The sequence below is a fragment of the Ylistrum balloti genome, unplaced genomic scaffold (assembly GCF_031769215.1).
Source record: "Ylistrum balloti isolate Yb309-2 unplaced genomic scaffold, AGI_CSIRO_Ybal_v1 Utg369868, whole genome shotgun sequence".
NCBI lineage: Eukaryota > Metazoa > Mollusca > Bivalvia > Pectinida > Pectinidae > Ylistrum > Ylistrum balloti.
Window position 1 is genome coordinate 867,230 of NW_026782012.1, and position 19,272 is coordinate 886,501.

Here is a 19,272-nt window from a genome sequence, read left to right on the forward strand (position 1 = left end):
GATAACTCTACGCCTTTTGGTACTTCAGAAGTTGTTCAAATGAAAAGTTGATGGACACAGGACCGACGGACAACGGACGGACGACGCACTATGGCATAAGTTTGCTTGGCCCTTTGGGCCAGGTGAGCTAAACAAAAAAACACTTCCATCAGTAGTTATACCTATGGTACTGGTCATAAATATTTTATAACTATCTCAGGACTAACCATTGATTACATTGGTAATAAGTTAATCAAATTAGTTAATTATCTAACAAGGAGACCACTTGTGACATCAGGCACTGTCTGATGTACATGTGTGAGGCATGGATAAGTTAAGTGCCTTACATTTCCAAAAAACGCTCTAAAAAACGACAAAGTTATTCAAGAAGATGATAACATGCGTATACATGCAGAGATCAAAAGAAACCCGTCTGATAAGGGTTTGACGTCTACTGATGTAAGTTTCGGTACTTACCCCCAGATGTGGTAAATCTTTTGGTCATTGTGGATTTCTCTGAAACAGATTTAATTGTATATTTATTGTAACGTTTAGTAAGAACTTAAAATAACAATTCAGAATGAGATTTAAGTATGCTATGTTTTGTTTAATTGTTTGTTTGTTGGACAAACTTATGGTCCCATTAACATCCAGGATCATTTTCAGACATACAGAGATATTTACATACCAGAATTGATAGATACCCAGTACACCCTGCTTGCATCAAGCTGTGGCAAATTGTACATTCAAAAATGAATTTGAACACAAAACTGACAAAATGGTACAACATACCACATCGGGCTTCATCCGATCCATCCGAACAATCCTCTGAGCCATCACAACGCCAGTTCCGCTGAATACATTCACCATTCGTACACGCAAATTCATATGTTTTACACCCTGCAATTAAAGAAGGTATCATCGAATGAAGAATGGAATTGTGAAGTTCTTGAGTCACCAAGAACCAGGATTAAGGTATATGGTATCATCTGTTCCAAATTCAGTACTTGACAAGGGAGACAACCATGAATGTTAAAACAGCGAGAAAATTGAAAGGAACAATGTGGAATGAAAACAAGAGATCTCAGAGGGATTATGGCTCCACCATTGTTTGGCCTTTATTTTTCGTTCTTTCAAAAGTTGGATTTTTCTCTTCTTTCCTACTTTTCCTTTGCTATTATTTTAATTTGTTTTAAAATTGAAAATTTGTCTAAGAAAAATTAGTGAAAACTTTTAACTTTAATTATGATTGTCAAATTTAAGATGGCTGTCTGTCAGACTTTTCATCTTTCTGATCAGTCCCTAAATCAAAAGGGCACAATTAATGACCACGAAAAGTCCTACATATAAATTTCAGAAAGGTCCATACAGTGATCCTTAACATTTAGCAATCACAAATTTTACTTGTCAAATTCTAAGATGGCCACCCATCAGCCATTTTGTTTTCCTAATTATTCAAAAACCAGAGGTACATTTGTTCTTTAAAAGTTCCTTTATCCATTTTTTTTCTATTGTTTCCTCCATTCTTGGAAATTATGTATGGAATGATCTAATTTCTAATAGCATCCAGTAATGACAAGAAATATTGATAACAAACTTTCAATGCCAAATTCAAGATGGCCGCATGTAAGCCATTTTCTCCTGATCAGTCAAAAATCAAAAGGGCAGCTCAGGGATTAAGAGGCCAATATGTTACATCTGAGAAAGATCCATCCAGTACTTCTAAAGAAATAGAATAACAGGTTACAGACAAACCCAGGGCCTGACAACCAACTTAGGGAGATTTGAGTAAGATGGCGGGCTTAAAGACTAAACAAATATAGTTCAAACACAATATGAAAGGTATTCAGGAAGAAATTCAATAAGAATTTTATCTTTTCCATCAACAGGATGGATATAAGCCCATTGTCTGTGTAAAATTTGATTGTTAACACTTCAAAATACTGCCGCCAAATAGCAATTAAGCTATAGACACCACCACTACAGTCAGTGAGGGTTAAACTGGATGTAAGGTTCTATACACATCAAACAAATACCCTGCCCTTTTTGATAATCCTCAACACATATGTAATCATATCTATATACCTGCTACATGCAATTTTAAAATCCCTGACATCTGTCATATTAGAATCTACCATTTTGAAATCCTGCTGAGGAACTGTAATCCATACACTTACATATCAAATGTCTTGTTCTATGGTGCAAACATTTTCTTATATTGTTTTAAAAAGTTTGTAATTACATACTTAAAATTGTGGAAAACTGTCAAGACAACGCAAGACTTTTTCAAATTATAATGGCTTGCTTTATCTTTATTCACTTTCCCTTTTCAAACTATTCCACAATGTAAATTTTTCTGTTTTCTTTCTTTACACTTCTTCAGACAAAACCATCCCAACAGGATTAGAAAACAGCACTGTTAAGGAGGTCTTAAGTCTGAGTACTTGTCTGTGATAAAACAAAATGAAACAAGTATCACCATGACTATACTGCCATGTTGTAAATTTATCACCTTATTTACTCCACAAACATCAACATACACACCTTTTAATACTCAGCTACTTTTAAGTTAATCAAAAGTTAAAATCTTATGAATTCGTGTATCCAACGTTTTCTTTATTTTTAAAGCTCCACTGTACATATCATTTGACAAATTTACGAGATTCAGAAATTTTTTTGGGAAACTTCCCTTTGAAGGTATGCAAAGATAAGATTAAAGCGCACAAAGTAGTATCTATTAAGAAACAATTTGTGGAGATATCAAAACAAATAAGAAAAAGATCTGAAGTGTCCCACTAAAAATACAAAGCAATGTTATAGGAAGTTCAGAAGGCAATCATGATAAAAAAAACAAAACATGACCAATTCCATATTCTCAAATGTACAGGTGAAGTCAGTGCAATTGCAGTTAAAGTACAACGTCGCACATACAGCATGCTCTTCGTGACATCATATCACAGGTGGAATGCAGGTGTGTAGTCATATGAGGGCTTGCTGCGTAGTCTGAATAGTGTTTACATGTTTACAGTAAATACCGACCTCTCATCGAAATGTCTAAGAGATTTTCCAACTTCACTTTGGCAAAGATCATAAACAGAGTCAAGTTTACAAAAATTGAGGGTTAATAGCTTTAACATCAGCACCAGTGCAACTTATTGTCTTGTGTATTTCTCAGACATGTTAACTTTACAGTATCAATACAAATTGAATATATTTTCCATTAAAACATTAAAATCAAACTTTCAAAATAATGAAATTTTTCTAATTGAAAGAATTCATTTCATTTCAATAAATTTAACCAAGTCATAACTAGAACCAGTGTAGCTTTTGTGTTTTCACTGTACCCATCCCCTTACATACCAAACCATAACAACAACCAGTGTAACTTTTGTGTTTTCACTGTACCCATCCCCTTACATACCAAACCATAACAACAACCAGTGTAACTTTTGTGTTTTCACTGTACCCATCCCCTTACATACCAAACCATAACAACAACCAGTGTAACTTTTGTGTTTTCACTGTACCCATCCCCTTACATACCAAACCATAACAACAACCAGTGTAACTTTTGTGTTTTCACTGTACCCATCCCCTTACATACCAAATTATAACAACCGGTGGAGCTTTTGTGTTTTCACTGTACCCATCCCCTTACATACCAAACCATAACAACAACCAGTGTAGCTTTTATGTTTTCACTGTACCCATCCTCTTACATACCAAACCATAACAACCAGTGTAGCTTTTGTGTTTTCACTGTACCCATCCCCTTACATACCAAACCATAACAACAACCAGTGTAACTTTTGTGTTTTCACTGTACCCATCCCCTTACATACCAAACCATAACAACAACCAGTGTAACTTTTGTGTTTTCACTGTACCCATCCCCTTACATACCAAACCATAACTACTACCAGTGTAGCTTTTGTGTTTTCACTGTACCCATCCCCTTACATACCAAACCATAACTACTACCAGTGCAGCTTTTGTGTTTTCACTGTACCCATCCCCTTACATACCAAACCATAACAACAACCAGTGTAACTTTTGTGTTTTCACTGTACCCATCCCCTTACATACCAAACCATAACAACAACCAGTGTAACTTTTGTGTTTTCACTGTACCCATCCCCTTACATACCAAACCATAACAACAACCAGTGCAGCTTTTGTGTTTTCACTGTACCCAACCCCTTATAAATTATTCTACAATACATCATAAAATACAAAACTGTTGTATGGCTGAAACAATTAAAAAATGTTCACGTTGTCTTCCAAAGTGTTCACAGAAATAAATGTCTACCTATCCATTCCTAGTAAGACTATTTTTATCAGTAAGTATAAGCTTTTAGTATAAATTGTGGATGTGAGTTATTTATGTATCAACATATTAAAGAATGAGTTCATTACTTTTCTGATCATTGTTACCAGAAACAGTCAATTGAAAAACAGCTAGAAAGGCAATTGATAAAGTATACATGTACACATGTACTATATACAGACAGATATTCCCCCTCCTCTGGTTAATCTTGGAGATAGGAAGTTTGTACTTCACAATAGTCAGAGGGTCTGGTTCCCTCCTATTGTATAACATAGTACAATACAGTACATAAATATATCCTCTTCTGGTTAACCTTGTGATAGGAAGGTCATCTGTAACATGGTACCCTAAAGTAGACAGATATCTCCTTTTCTGGTTAACCTTGAAATAGGAAGGTCGTCTCTACGTCAGCCTAGTTAGAGGGCTTGGTCCCTTCCTATTGTGTAACATGGTACCCTACAGTACATAAATATCTCCTCTTCTGGTTAACCTTGAAATAGGAAGGTCGTCTCTACGTCAACCTAGTTAGAGGGCTTGGTCCCTTCCTATTGTGTAACATGGTACCCTACAGTACATAAATATCTCCTCTTCTGGTTAACCTTGAAATTGGAAGGTCTTCTGTACTTCAAAGTTTTTTTCATTTTCTGATCATGGGAGAAACCAGAAAAACAATGCAGATATATTAATATAACATTCTTGGTGTGGCACTGATGAAAATACAAACTGCTTGACCTTCATCACATAATCAATAATTTCACAATCAATAATATCACATATTCAATAATGACATGTAAGAAAGAAGAATTTCATAATAATTTTGAATTTTAATTTGATAATAAAAACGAACTCTTAATGTTAAGATATAAAGAGTTTCTTTTTTAATTTATTTTTAAGGCAGTTGATAAATGGACTTCCAGTGCCATATAGTGGTAATGTGCACCTGGGTCATTTTACCCTAATTGTTTTGGATGCCATGTGATGGGTCTCCTGTATGTTGTTCAGTAATGTTGTAACTAGCTACTACATGAGGATTCCTCAAAATTTTCTAACCGTTTGTATAATGGACTAAAAACAAAACCTATTCATTTTTCTATCGCATCATGGTTTAACATTTTCACAACTGAAAATAAAAGACAGAAAATAGGAGAAAAATAGAAAACAAGGGATAATATCAAGATCCAAGATCTGAAGTGTCGAAGAGGGAACTTGTCAATATCCACTCTGGTGTCTCTTCAATATCCCCCTTGTAGAATATATCCTCTGAGGTCTCATCAATAACCCCTGATAGATATGATAGAAAAAACATCCCCCCTCCCCCCATTCTACAAAAAAAAAAAAAAGAGAATTGTCGCCTCTTACAACATACATTGCGATACTGTTGGCACATTCTTTCTTTGTTGCCTACATGAATCTCACAGGATTCTGCAATAAATATTTAAGAGGAGACCATTTTTCCGAGCAGAACAAAACATCAACAGTACATGAATATCTATAAGATTGAATAAATCTTAGTAATCTTTTTTAATGTCTTTAGTGTATAAAAAAACACAATCTATTGCTTCATGTATCACCTGAAAACACAATACGCAATGATATAGTCTGGTTCTGGGAAATGTTTGTAAAGCCTCTGACCTGTCAAAGTGTGGGAACAAGCTCTGCTCTGATAACAAACAACCCTGATGAGAGGTTGTAACATAGACAAGACCACAGAAGAGATTGGTGGCTATATAAAGAATGCTGTATCTGATAACTTCATTGAAAAGTTCTGAGATAACCTTTCTGCAGCATTCCCACATCAACAAGTCACAGAAGATAGACCTGTGAGTTTTATAACATGACATACTGCAGCAGAAAAAATGCTGATTAAAAAATCAGGGGAATCCAATGAAGGCGGCATGTTAATTACAGTCATAGAGGTCCAAAGGACGAAAATATCTGTGAAAATATAACAGCAATATATAGGTAAATCAAGTAGCATCTGCAACTCTTTATGACAGAGTTATTGCCCTTTACCCTGATGAACAGAAACTGTGATTTGACAGGGTGATCTCCCATGTCACCTTTTCTGAAAGTTAATCAAACTCTAAACTTTTTAGCAATTTTCTGTACATGTTGTAGTGTTACATTATGTTACATCATTACATTGTATTACATTGTGTTACATTATTTTACAATGTTGCATTATGATACATTATGTTACAGCCTTACATTATGATACATTATGTTACAGCCTTACATTATGATACATTATGTTACAGCCTTACATTATGTTACAGCCTTACATTATGTTACATTATGTTACAGCCTTCCATTATGTTACATTATGTTACAGCCTTACATTATGTTACAGGTCTGTGCTGACATTATCCTAATTGCAGTGGGTGGCATAAAATGTGCCTCCTGCATGTTGTTCAGCGAGGTAGCCACCGGTTACTACAAGGGAGCCATCAATGCACCCAAGAAAAAACAAACATCATAATCTCTCACAAATCAAAGTTGGTGACTGGTATAATCTATATGGAACACAGAATTCATGGCTGATGAATAAGTTATCAAGGAAACAAGAGTAGTTATATAACTATTAAGAAATGGCAATTATCAAAAATTTTTCTATTCATGTTTGGGCAAAAATTTGGAGATTTGCTTCAGAACAGGAGTTGAAAACTTAAACATCTGATCAATGAAGACTACACTAGACTGCACCGAAAGATAGCGACCACTTAGCCTTTCAGCCATAGTAGGTAATGAGAGATTTGTCAGCCTAGAAGGACAATTTCTCTTGTACCTACAATGTACTGTTTCAGACCTCAGACAGTGCCAGTGTCACAGCAATGCTCTGAACTCATTGTTACTAATCAGCAAGAAAACAATACATGACTCATAGTCTTGTTTTTAAAATTGATTTTTTTCCCCCCTCGTTGTCTTGCTAATTTGAAGCACAGACAGATTTCACTTTAAAAATTGATCCCAAAAAATGTTACAAAAAACAATAAGGAAATCCCATGTCGTTATTCCAGTGAGTTATGGAGACAAATTGGTGGATGTCCGCATCTCAAATCCAAACCCTATTTAGAGAAAGAAATTGGTCTTGGGTGTCTCTGTTACAACAAACGCTAGAGTACACATCAAAACAAGAAGGAATTAGTCCCAAAATGTGGATACACTATACCACCAAAATCATGCTTTATTTTATCTAATGAAAATGCTATGATAAAGCAAAAAGGAATATTTCAACGCCCCCCACCTCTCCCCCACAAAAAAATAAGAATTTCCTATCTTTTTTATGTACATCAAAGTTATTACTATATTGAGAATAAGAGGTGGGCTAATTACAAGATAATAACATTCTTATTTTATCTAACAGGTAAAGGAACTTCAATTTATCTAATTTTGTGTTTCAGATTTCTTTACTATTTATAAACTATATGAATTATATTCACTTTCAAACTACTAATTGAATATACTTAAGAACCAGATATGACATAATACTCCAGATATGACATAATTCTCCAGATATGACATAATACTCCAGATATGACATAATTCTCCAGATATCATGTACAGCGATTGACCTGAGTGGACCCGTGAATTGAACCATTAAAATAAACAAAACCTTGTCCAAATAGACAAATATGGTTCAAAGTACTGTCAGTATAAATTGAAATCTTCCATCCATGAACTGTATGTATAGATTCTATCATATCTAGGCATTGAGAAAATCTTTGAAATTTGAGTCGATCTGATCTCTTTCGGTCCATTCATCAGCCAGTGCATAGCATCAAACTGTCATCCTATATTTATCATTTTAACCAAGTTTGAAATGTTCGAAACAGAAAATAAACAAATTATGCTCAAAAATTCAATTTTCTTCTTTAAACTGTAGTGCACTTAACCCTCTCCCCAAGGGACTCTGGGGCCATGAAATTTACAGATTTGATAAAGCACCTTTAAACCTAATTTCCATCCATGATTCTATCATACTTGGACATTGAAAAGAAATTTTTGAAATTTCAATCCATTCGTCTCAGCTGACTTAACATCTAAACACATTGTCATCTCATGCTACTCTTTATGTGCGAAAGTTTACCAAAGATAATCAACTGTTATAAAAATACACCTATCAGCACTGATAATGTAATCAAATCACTAAGACAAACCTGTCTATATCAGCCACTCAAGGGCACAAAGGAAAGTGGCATTTATGTCAAGGTTTGATTACATTGCATCCATACCCAAACCTAGTGGCCTTAGTAGAGAGGTATTTTTATATACAGGTGGCCTTAAGAGGCAGGTATTTTTACATACACATGGTCATAATAGACAGGTATTTTTAAATATACAAATGGTCTTAATAGACAGGTATTTTGATATATACAGGGTCTTAATAGACAAGTAATTTGTTTTATACACACATGGCCTTAATAGACAGGTATTTTGATATACACATGGCCTTAATAAACAGGTTTTTTTACACTTGGCTTTAATAGACAGGTATTTTATATGCACATGGCCTTAATAGGCAGGTATTTTTCTATATAAACATGGCCATTATATACAAGTATTTATATATACTTATGCCCTTAACAGGTTTTTGGTTATATAAGGATGTTTTCTAAGGCAGGTTTAACAGTATGTATCACCAATCTGAAGCTCTTGGTACATGTGTCTAAATTTCATTTGGATTTTTCCTTGAATGATATGCAGTCTGATAGGGATAGGAAATGGAGACAAAGAAGAACCGAGTCCTTACAAAGACTGACAAGGTCAGAACGTCTAGAGTACAGATCAATAAAGCTTTGTTGGGGGAAATGAATGGATGGATTCCTTGACTGTTACTAAGGAAGCATCAGCTATCATGATTAGGTTCATTCTCCTTCCAAAATCAGGAGACATTTCTGATACGGCAGATGTCCTTAAAATATTGTAACAATAACTGATGTAACACACTTAAATCTATACTTAAATTTACCATATATTCTTCCTGGCATTGTGCTGGTAAATATTACATAGTGATATTTATCATTAAGGTTGTAGTAAAAAATAAAATGACTTTTTCATTAATTCATAATTTGTACTGAAAAGCATTTTTTCTTAAATCTCCATCTCACCAGTTCAGAAATGATCACTCTGTATACACCTTTCGTGTCAATTTCACATCTCTGACACATCAGAACATGATCACCAAAACTCTTTGAATGATCCTTTCATACAGGTCAATCCCACAATGCCAATAGACCAGATCACAATCACCTAAACTCTTCGAATGACCCTTTCATACAGGTCAATCCCACAATGCCAATAAACCAGATCACAATCACCTAAACTCTTTGAATGACCCTTTCATACAGGTCAATCCCACAATGCCTATAAACCAGATCACAATCACCTAAACTCTTCGAATGACCCTTTCATACAGGTCAATCCTACAATGCCAATAAACCAGATCACAATCACCTAAACTCTTCGAATATCCTCAACATACAGGGTATTATTAAACTGTCACACTCCCATGTTATATTACCATCCAAACTCTTGTCGTACTCCTATCTATGAGGTGTACTCTTACAATTCTTACAATCTAGCTCGTAATCATTCAAGCTTTTGTAATTCTCCAACCACACTGTTCGACACTCTCACACCCCTAACATTCCATATCATAATCATCCAAACTCTTGTAATGCTCATACCAAATAGTTTATTCTCACACCTCCAACACACCATTTTACATCATCAAAACTCTTGTAATGCTCATACACATAATGTCATAATCATCCAAACTCTTAACTGGTATGTTCATTAAACCACATAGTTCACTCTCACATCAACACACCACATCATAATCACTCTAATGCTTGTATTACTCCTACTGTACAGGTCATTTGTACCTATTTCGTGATACAGAAATTGCCTTTGGGAGCCTTTCTCACAGAAACAAGATCTATATATGTATATATATGTGCTAAATATGATAGAATTTCCTTGGGGCCATTACAAACACTGACAAGACTTTGATGTGGACAGGAAATCAATGACTAAGATTTATAAGACATGAAGTTTGATTATAATTGTCAGAGTTACTGAGGCACAAGAAGTCTGTGTTGACAAGGAAATTAATACCTTTCACACGTTGTATGATATTTTGTGTCACTTAAACAGTATCATCAATACCCATTCATCTATCACCTGGTAACAGACCTTAAAAATCAAGGGGGACAGGGAGTTTCAAAGGTTTGTCAATGAAAAAAAAACATCATAAATTCCATTGTAAATAACAATTTTATCAGTTTAAATGTTCTATGTTTAAACATGATATGACAAAATTAGATCCAAATGGTGATTTTGAATTTTTTTCAATTACTGAACAAAGTCAGGAAATCTCAAGTGATTCTAACAATTTTCACAATTTGAGCAGGTCAATCCAATGGCCAATATCAGGTTGACCTGACAAAGGTGAAAATTGTTTTATTGGTAGCCAGTTAATTACTAAATATTCATCTAGGGTCATTAACAAATATTGTGTAGAGATGGACTCAGTTCTGTAATATGTAACTTTCAAATCTCTATAAATTATAAACTTCCTTTGAAATAAATATCAGATTCTACAGAAATAAGGAATATTGTCTGGAAATCTGAAAACGATAAAAGGACCCAGGTGACTTTTCTGGCGTCTTTACTCTGGATTGGCATCAAATATTCCAAAATGTCTTCCAGGATTTCTAATCAAATTTGGTACATCTTGTGTTGTTGAAAAGATCTGAAAATTGTGTTATCTTTAATTTCAAGGTTTACAGGTATTTTTTTTGTGTATAAGATTGGGACTTAGTTCCTATTCAATATTTATTACAGTGGGAGAATGGTAATTCTTGTCTGTATTTTATGTCTGCGATGGAACTGATTAGCACCGGTAGTCTAGTTTGATAGACAATTTAACTGTTACAGTCATAACCTTCTTAAAGGTTTCTTCCCAGGGGAGTCATCACTAAGTGTACTAGCCTTTAACAGCTTCTGTTCCTGAAACGCAATCTTATGTGACATTAAGAAATATGCCATTAAGAAATAACTAAAGTTTGGAAAGACTTTCTAAGGCTTATAGAAGCATTTTGGAAGCATTTTCTGAAAAAAAAAGATCTTCCAGAAAAAAATTAAAAGATCTCAAGGATAAAATTTCAATTTTCAGATAAAATTCTCAGAAATGAATTTACATTCTATCACAATTTTTTGCATGTAGAAAGATTTACACTGAGATCCTTATGATTAACAAACTCAATACTTCAGCCATAGATATAAACCATGTTGTATATTACTATTAAGTTCGTCGCAAAGACAACAAACCAATCCTTGTATGGAATCCAAATTAATGTCTTTGCTTTCCTGAGCTGTAACAGGATGAAATATGGTAGATTTGGAAAAAAATATTGAAACCTTGTTGTAGTGGTTTTTTCAGCAGCATCCAGAAATTTTTTTACCATTATGTACCATTGATTTTGATATACCTGATCATACCTGTCAATATACCCAGATAGGTACACCAAATGACCATTGTATGCAGCAGATTTTGACCCATAGTGACCATTCAATGGGAGTACTATTTGGTGGCTATAAGTCTTCAGCAGTAAACATGTAGTAATGGCAGTGTCCACTTCATATCATCCAACACTGTCATCACTGTATGTAAATTACCTATTTCAGCTGTTACAAGGAATGGTAAAGTGGTGTTGGGATTCAACAGTAAACATCCAAGGTATGTAGTTTGAGGCTCCATACACTGATGATGGAAACTAGTGGTTTCACAGGAAGCTAAGACACAGGACTGCCTGATGTGACTGTGTCCTAAGACAAGACACATTAACCCGATTGCTGTACATGACAAGTGATAAGCCTTCCATATGTTGTTCAGTGAGGTAGTTACCGGCTACTACAATGAAAACCCTCTTCAAAATGATCCAGGCTGTTGATGGGGAGGATGGATGGATGGATGGATGGATGGATGGATGGATGGATGGATGGAAGGATGGATGGATGGATGGATGGATGGATGGATGGAGGGAGGGAGGGAGGGAGGGAGGGAGGAAGGAAGGAAGGAAGGAAGGAAAGAAGGAAGGAAGGAAGGGATCCTTTACACTGAAATACACCATAACTATTGCAATCAATATCTGACTGCCAATGGGGCGAACCTCAAGCATCCAAATCTGAATTCAAACAAATACATTTCCTTGATTATATTTGTTATGAGACATTTTTGTGTCAGATATCATATCAATTTTGACTGTAGGGGAATATTTTATCCTGGGAAAGCTGTAATAATACCATTATAACTGAGTGTAATAATGGTTCATGTGTACTTGTTATAGATTGTGATTACCATGAGTTACGTAGGCATCCCTACATCAACTGTTAACCCTCAGTCCATCAGATACAACAACATATCATTAGAGCTGAAATTCACAAACGTTGTACCTTGAATTTTCGATACAATCAGATTTTATGAGCAATATGCCTGAAGAATAAAAACAAAATACAGTTTTATTTATAAATCAATTTTCAATTGAACGCTTTGTATAGTGTATTTCATTTCCGTACAGCTCTATAAAAAGATTGGTAAAGATCATCTAAGTGGGATTTCTAGATATTTTCATGATAACAGACCAACAACTACAAACACTTAGAGTGGAAGATGTATTTAATGATCTGCCATTTGTACTGAATGGCCGGAACTGAAGTGATTCCTAAGACAGGACTGGGTGTTTAAGAAAGGTGGCTGCTTAAGAAAGGTGGGGTCCTTAAGACACGAGGCTACAGAATAATGGAGCTGTTTTATATTAATCTAAGCGTTGGAAAACTTCTGTGTTGTTTCTCTCAAAACTTTTTAATCCCATCAAAATAATGATTGAGTATATGTAATGTAAATGTACTTAAGCTAGCACAATCAAATTTTAGGGATTTTTTTTTTTTTTTTTTGTTGGGGTGTAAGTTGACATGAAAAGTGCAGAAAGAGAATAACTGCCAAAATATTTTAAGCTACATTAATGTAAAAAGATTTACTTACAGACATAAAACCGGAACTGTTTGTTTTATATCTTTATACCACATAATCTGTATTAATAAATATTTTAATTTCCAAGCTCTTGAGAACATAAAATTAAATCACTTTAATGACTCCAAACTCTCTGTGGATACATTTCTTACCAAAAAGTTAATAAAACCAATTTAGAAGGAAAATTCAATATAGTATATCCTTTATACTTAGTGTTTTTTGGTTAACAAGAAGACATATTGCTTTTAACACAACGGTTATCATACCAGGTAAGTCATTATTGCTATATACATACAGAGGACCCTAACACCTGTCGATCCGCTGTTTGAGCGTCTAGTTACCTACATCACAATATTCTCTAAACCAGTGTTACATGATCTCTAACCTTACTCTTGACCTTGACAGGAAGACTGACATTCATCATTGTTATCAGGGTATATCTCATGGATGACATGGCATAAAGATCAAACACAAACAGACAAGTTTTCATGAGTCAGAATGTTACAGTCACGAGATCAGATCTCTCACTCAAGGTAAAAATCAGATCTCTTACTTCAGGTAAAGATCAGAACTCTCACTCCAGGTAAAGGTCAGATCTCTCACTCCAAGTAAAAATCAGATCTCTCATTCCAGGTAAAGATCAGAACTCTCACTCCAGGTAAAGGTCAGTTCTCTCACTCCAGATAAAAATCAGATCTTTCACTCCAGGTAAAGGTCAGATCTCTCACTCCAGGTAAAGGTCAGTTCTCTCACTCCAGGTAAATGTCAGATCTCTCACTCCAGGTAAAAATCAGATCTCTCACTCCAGGTAAAGGTCAGATCTCTCACTCCAGGTAAAGGTCAGTTCTCTCACTCCAGGTAAAGGTCAGATCTCTCACTCCAGGTAAAAATCAGATCTCTCACTCCAGGTAAATGTCTGATCTCTCATTCCGGGTAAAGACCAGATCTCTCACTCCAGGTAAAGGTCAGATCTCTCATTCCAGGTAAAGATCAGAACTCTCACTCCAGGTAAAGGTCAGATCGCTCACTCCAGGTAAAGATCAGATCACTCACTCCAGGTAAAGGTCAGAACTCTCACTCCAGGTAAAGATCAGAACTCTCACTCCATGTAAACATCAGATCTCTCACTCCAGGTAAACATCAGATCTCTCACTCCAGGTTAATGTCAGATCGCTCACTCCAGGTAAAGGTCAGATCTCTCACTCCAGGTAAAGATCAGAACTCTCACTCCATGTAAACATCAGATCTCTCACTCCAGGTAAACATCAGATCTCTCACTCCAGGTTAATGTCAGATCGCTCACTCCAGGTAAAGGTCAGATCTCTCACTCCATGTAAACATCAGATCTCTCACTCCAGGTAAAGATCAGATCTCTCACTCCAGGTAAAGGTCAGATCTCTCACTCCAGGTAAAGATCAGATCTCTCACTCCAGGTAAAGGTCAGAACTCTCACTCCAGGTAAACATCAGATCTTCTAATCAACTCTACCACTCCAATTAAATCCAATCAAATCTACCACTCCAATTAAATCCAATCAAATCTACCACTCCAATTAAATCCAATCAAATCTACCACTCCAATTAAATCCAATCAAATCTACCACTCCAATTAAATCCAATCAAATCTACCACTCCAATTAAATCCAATCAAATCTACCACTCCAATTAAATCCAATCAAATCTACCACTCCAATTAAATCCAACCAACTCTACCACTCCAATTAAATCCAACCAACTCTACCACTCCAATTAAATCCAACCAACTCTACCACTACAATCTATCCTGCTACCAAATATATTAATTTTAATTTCTGGTTATAAGGTACAATGAATGTGAAACATACAAAAGTGTTTTAGCAGGTTCTATCTAGGATTCTAGTGCCCTGGAGTAAGGTATTCCTCCATATATCTGGGCGAGGTAACGTCTCCATTCTTGACCAGCATTAACCATTGGGTTTGTGTAATGAGGCAGTATTTGAAACCAACACTTATATATAAACCTGTCTCCTGTTTTTTTCACACTATAGGACTTGATTGACATTTTGGGTATTTACAGGTTGGACAAATTTGTTGTGTCTGATGCAAAGAAACCGGCTGTCACAACTTCATGTGAGTTTATGCGTGTCACTTTATGCAGGCAAATTAGTTCACCACAAATATGTACGGTTACAATTTGGCTGTTTCCCTCCTTTAATCTGATTTCATATCAATATTATGTACAGTAAATATGTATGGTTCAAAACAGGATTATTTCTCATACATTTAGTTTACACAATAACACCTTTCTCTTCAGAAAACTGAGTAATAATACAAATCCACTCTCTGTTTTTATCATGATTTATTTTTAACTTTTCTACTGAAGCAAAAAAAATATTGCTTTTTGCCATCAATTCTGCATATCAAAAATATTCAATTTCTCTGAAACACTGCTAAAAGTTACCACACAGAAAAGCGGAACCTACATTTGAAACTTGAGCAAGATGTTTTGTTCTTCTCATAGAAAAGTGAAAACTATTTTTTATCATCAGATTCCAAGGTAGCCTCCTGTAAACCATTTTGTCTTGTAAACAGTCCCTGATGCCCTGAAAAAGAGCCACTAAGCTCTGGACAAGGTGAAACTGACTATAAGGATTCACCTAGTAAACGTTTCAGTGTAAAGGACCTAATTGGGGTCTGATATGCCTTATCCACAACAGAAAACACACACCTGTGAAGAAACTTGAAGCATCATTGCCGGAGATGGAACCAAATATCACGATGACCTCACAGTGACCACTAAAACAATCAACAGGAAATAAAAAGAGCTGACCTTCACAGACAGATAGCTATAAACCAGTTAACATGAGTGCATCAGGACCTTCAGACAGTACTTCACTATCTGACTGGAGTGGTTTATCTCAATGAGTTTGATACAGGAGGTCAAGTACACATCCAGGTAGTGATTCACCTAATACACCATCAATACAAGGACTCCCTGTTACTGACAAATCTCAGCAAAAATAATAGTTCAAAAAAAACTTAAAGGTCAATCAAAAAAAAAAAAATTTCTTTAATTTTCTGAATGAAATTTAAATTTTTTTTCTAAAATTTAGTATAACAGATAATTTGTTAATTTTTAAGTTTATATATCTACCCTGTTTTGCTTGATCTGAAATACCAAAAGCTGCCACAATTTTCTTCATTGCTTCACATGAGCTGTGATATGTTCAGACACTATAAACAAATCAAAGTGTAACACCATGTCCTGACAGGTCAATTAAACCAGAGTGATCTCTTCTATAAGAGAATATAATTTTACAATTCAATAATATCAAAGGTTTTGTGGTTTTGTGTGTGTATATGTGTGAGCATTTTCAGGCTTTCATGCAATACATTTGAAGACAAATATTACCAAACATTTTTTATGAAATTTTTGGCATATATGTACAATCTTTCTTCCCTTGGTTTATCAGCTAGGTCATTCTGAGGTGAGGTCTCATTATAGTATCTGGTGGCTAAGTCATTAAACACCATATGGGAGGCCCATTGCATGCCATTAAAATAAGTTAAGTGTCATAAACAAGGACAGAATCATGACAACACAAGCTGGATTGTTTCCCTGCTTAATGAGAAACACAAAATGCCATGTAACAAGTAAGTGACCATCCTTCTCTGATCTTCATCTGTGGCTTGAGGTCAACACTCTACGAAGTGGAGGCAACTGTTGGCTGGTCAGTAGAATTTCAAAACCACAGAATCATTTTATATAATTTTCATTCGTCATCTGTTTTGAAATTAATATATCAGTGATTTTTAATTTTTTATTCTTTGTATTTTTCCATTTTTCTTCATAACTTCATAACAGAGATTAATCACAGCTATGATTGATTCACACACACGCACACACGCGCGCACGCACACACACACACACGCACACACACACTGTTTTTACACATTCTTCAATCACACACCCTTTTATTTAACATTTTCATATTTTGATGTGGACATTTCTTTTTGTTTTAACATTTAAATCCTTAACTATCACCAGAAATTATCATTCTAAAGTTCAGTTTTGAGATTATAAGACATGGAAGTTTCCCAGAAACACAAATATGACTCATCTATTTCCTTAGCAACACCAAAGGTCATACTGGTGGTATTTACCTAAAAGTCTGAAGGAAACAAAAACTGACAAAGGATGTCAAAAGTATGAACTCTTTTGAAAAGGAAACAACAAATATACTAGACACATTAAGTGAGTGAGTCACTTCAATAAAACCATGACAGATTCTTTTTTCACTCTCTGTGGAGCTTGCAACTTTCCTGCCTCCGAAACCATGACAATATACATTAGCAGGCAAGAAGATGATGGACGTTTGTGCCAGCTAACCAATATAATAGGCTGACACATTTCTGAAATGGAAACCACAGGAAGGTGACAAGAAAATGCCAATAATCAATTTCAAAAGAATGAGCAGGTTTCCACAACTGGAAGTCAATGCCTTCATGATCACATGAAATACCTTAATTCTGGAAAAAATAACAAGATAGGGATCTTGACTGGCACATTCATGAATGTAGATAAAGTTCTGATCCTCCAAATGTTGATATAGTTGATGGGGACAATCCCTATCCACAGTTTCTCAAACTGATATTTCACATGTTTTGTCACATGTCGCTTCGGTAGTTAAAGGCCAAGATGCATTTTAGATCTCGATAACACAAAACAAACAGTACTAAACAATCACAAGTAAACAATTTCTGGCTTCAAGTTGAGACTTTCTGTCTGATCATTTGGCTGTGTCTTTGTCCTTCACCTTCGACCTTTTTAACACATTGATTGATCTGTACTTTTTAATTTCTTGTTTCCATGTGTGTGTGACAGTCACTTTAAATGTAGAGCCGCTTATTTCAGTGATTGACCTTCACTTTCAATCCTCTTGATTCAGTGATTGACCTTCACTTTCAATCCTCTTGTTTCAGTGATTGACCTTCACTTTCAATCCTTTTGATTCAGTGATTGACCTTCACTTTCAATCCTCTTGATTCAGTGATTGACCTTCCCCTTCAATCCTCTTGATTCAGTGATTGACCTTCACCTTCAACCCTCTTGATTCAGTGATTGACCTTCCCCTTCAATCCTCTTGATTCAGTGATTGACCTTCACCTTCAACCCTCTTGATTCAGTGTTTGACCTTCATCTTCAACCCTCTTGATTCAGTGATTGACCTTCACATTCAATCCTGTTGATTCAACCTTCAACCCTCTTGATTCAGTGATTGACCTTCACCTTCAACCCTCTTGATTCAGTGTTTGACCTTCCCCTTCAATCCTCTTGATTCAGTGTTTGACCTTCACCGTATAATTCTTTTGACTAGGTGAGTGATTATCACCTTTAAGCCTCTTTCTTCAAAGATTGACCTTCATCTTCAAAGATTATCATGAATGACATTCACTTTAAAGTCTCTTATTTCAGTGATGTACTTAATCTTAAAAGCCATCTCCACTCATTAACTGACCTTCATCTTAAAGTCTCTTAACGTCTTCACTGACCTTCATCTTAAAGTCTTTTAACGTCTTAACTGACCTTCATCTTAAAGTATTTGATTTATTAACTGACCTTCATCTTAACGTCTCTTGACATCTTAACTGACCTTCATCTTAAAGTCTCTTGATATCTTAACTGACCTTCATCTTAAAGTCTCTTGACATCTTAACTGACCTTCATCTTAAAGTATCTTGATATCTTAACTGACCTTCATCTTAAAGTATCTTGATATCTTAACTGACCTTCATCTTAAAGTCTCTTGATATCTTAACTGACCTTCATCTTAAAGTATCTTGACATCTCAACTGACCTTCTTCTGAAAGTCTGGATTTATTACGTCTTGTCTTTATAGCCTCTTGCCTCACTTAAGTTATTTATTTTAGTATTTGACCTTGACCTTCAAATC

General features: G+C 35.2%; 1 protein-coding gene across 1 annotated transcript in view; it reads right to left on the bottom strand.

Moving 5' to 3' along the window:
* The window catches only part of LOC132545961 (low-density lipoprotein receptor-related protein 1-like), a 171,573-nt gene that overhangs the window by 95,240 nt on the left and 57,061 nt on the right, over positions 1-19,272 (bottom strand). The window contains exons 2-3 of the mRNA XM_060209643.1: positions 772-879; positions 457-495 (exon numbers count right to left, since the gene is read on the bottom strand). Coding sequence (XP_060065626.1) covers positions 457-495; positions 772-879 — 147 coding nt within the window. The remainder of the gene's footprint in view (positions 1-456; positions 496-771; positions 880-19,272) is intronic.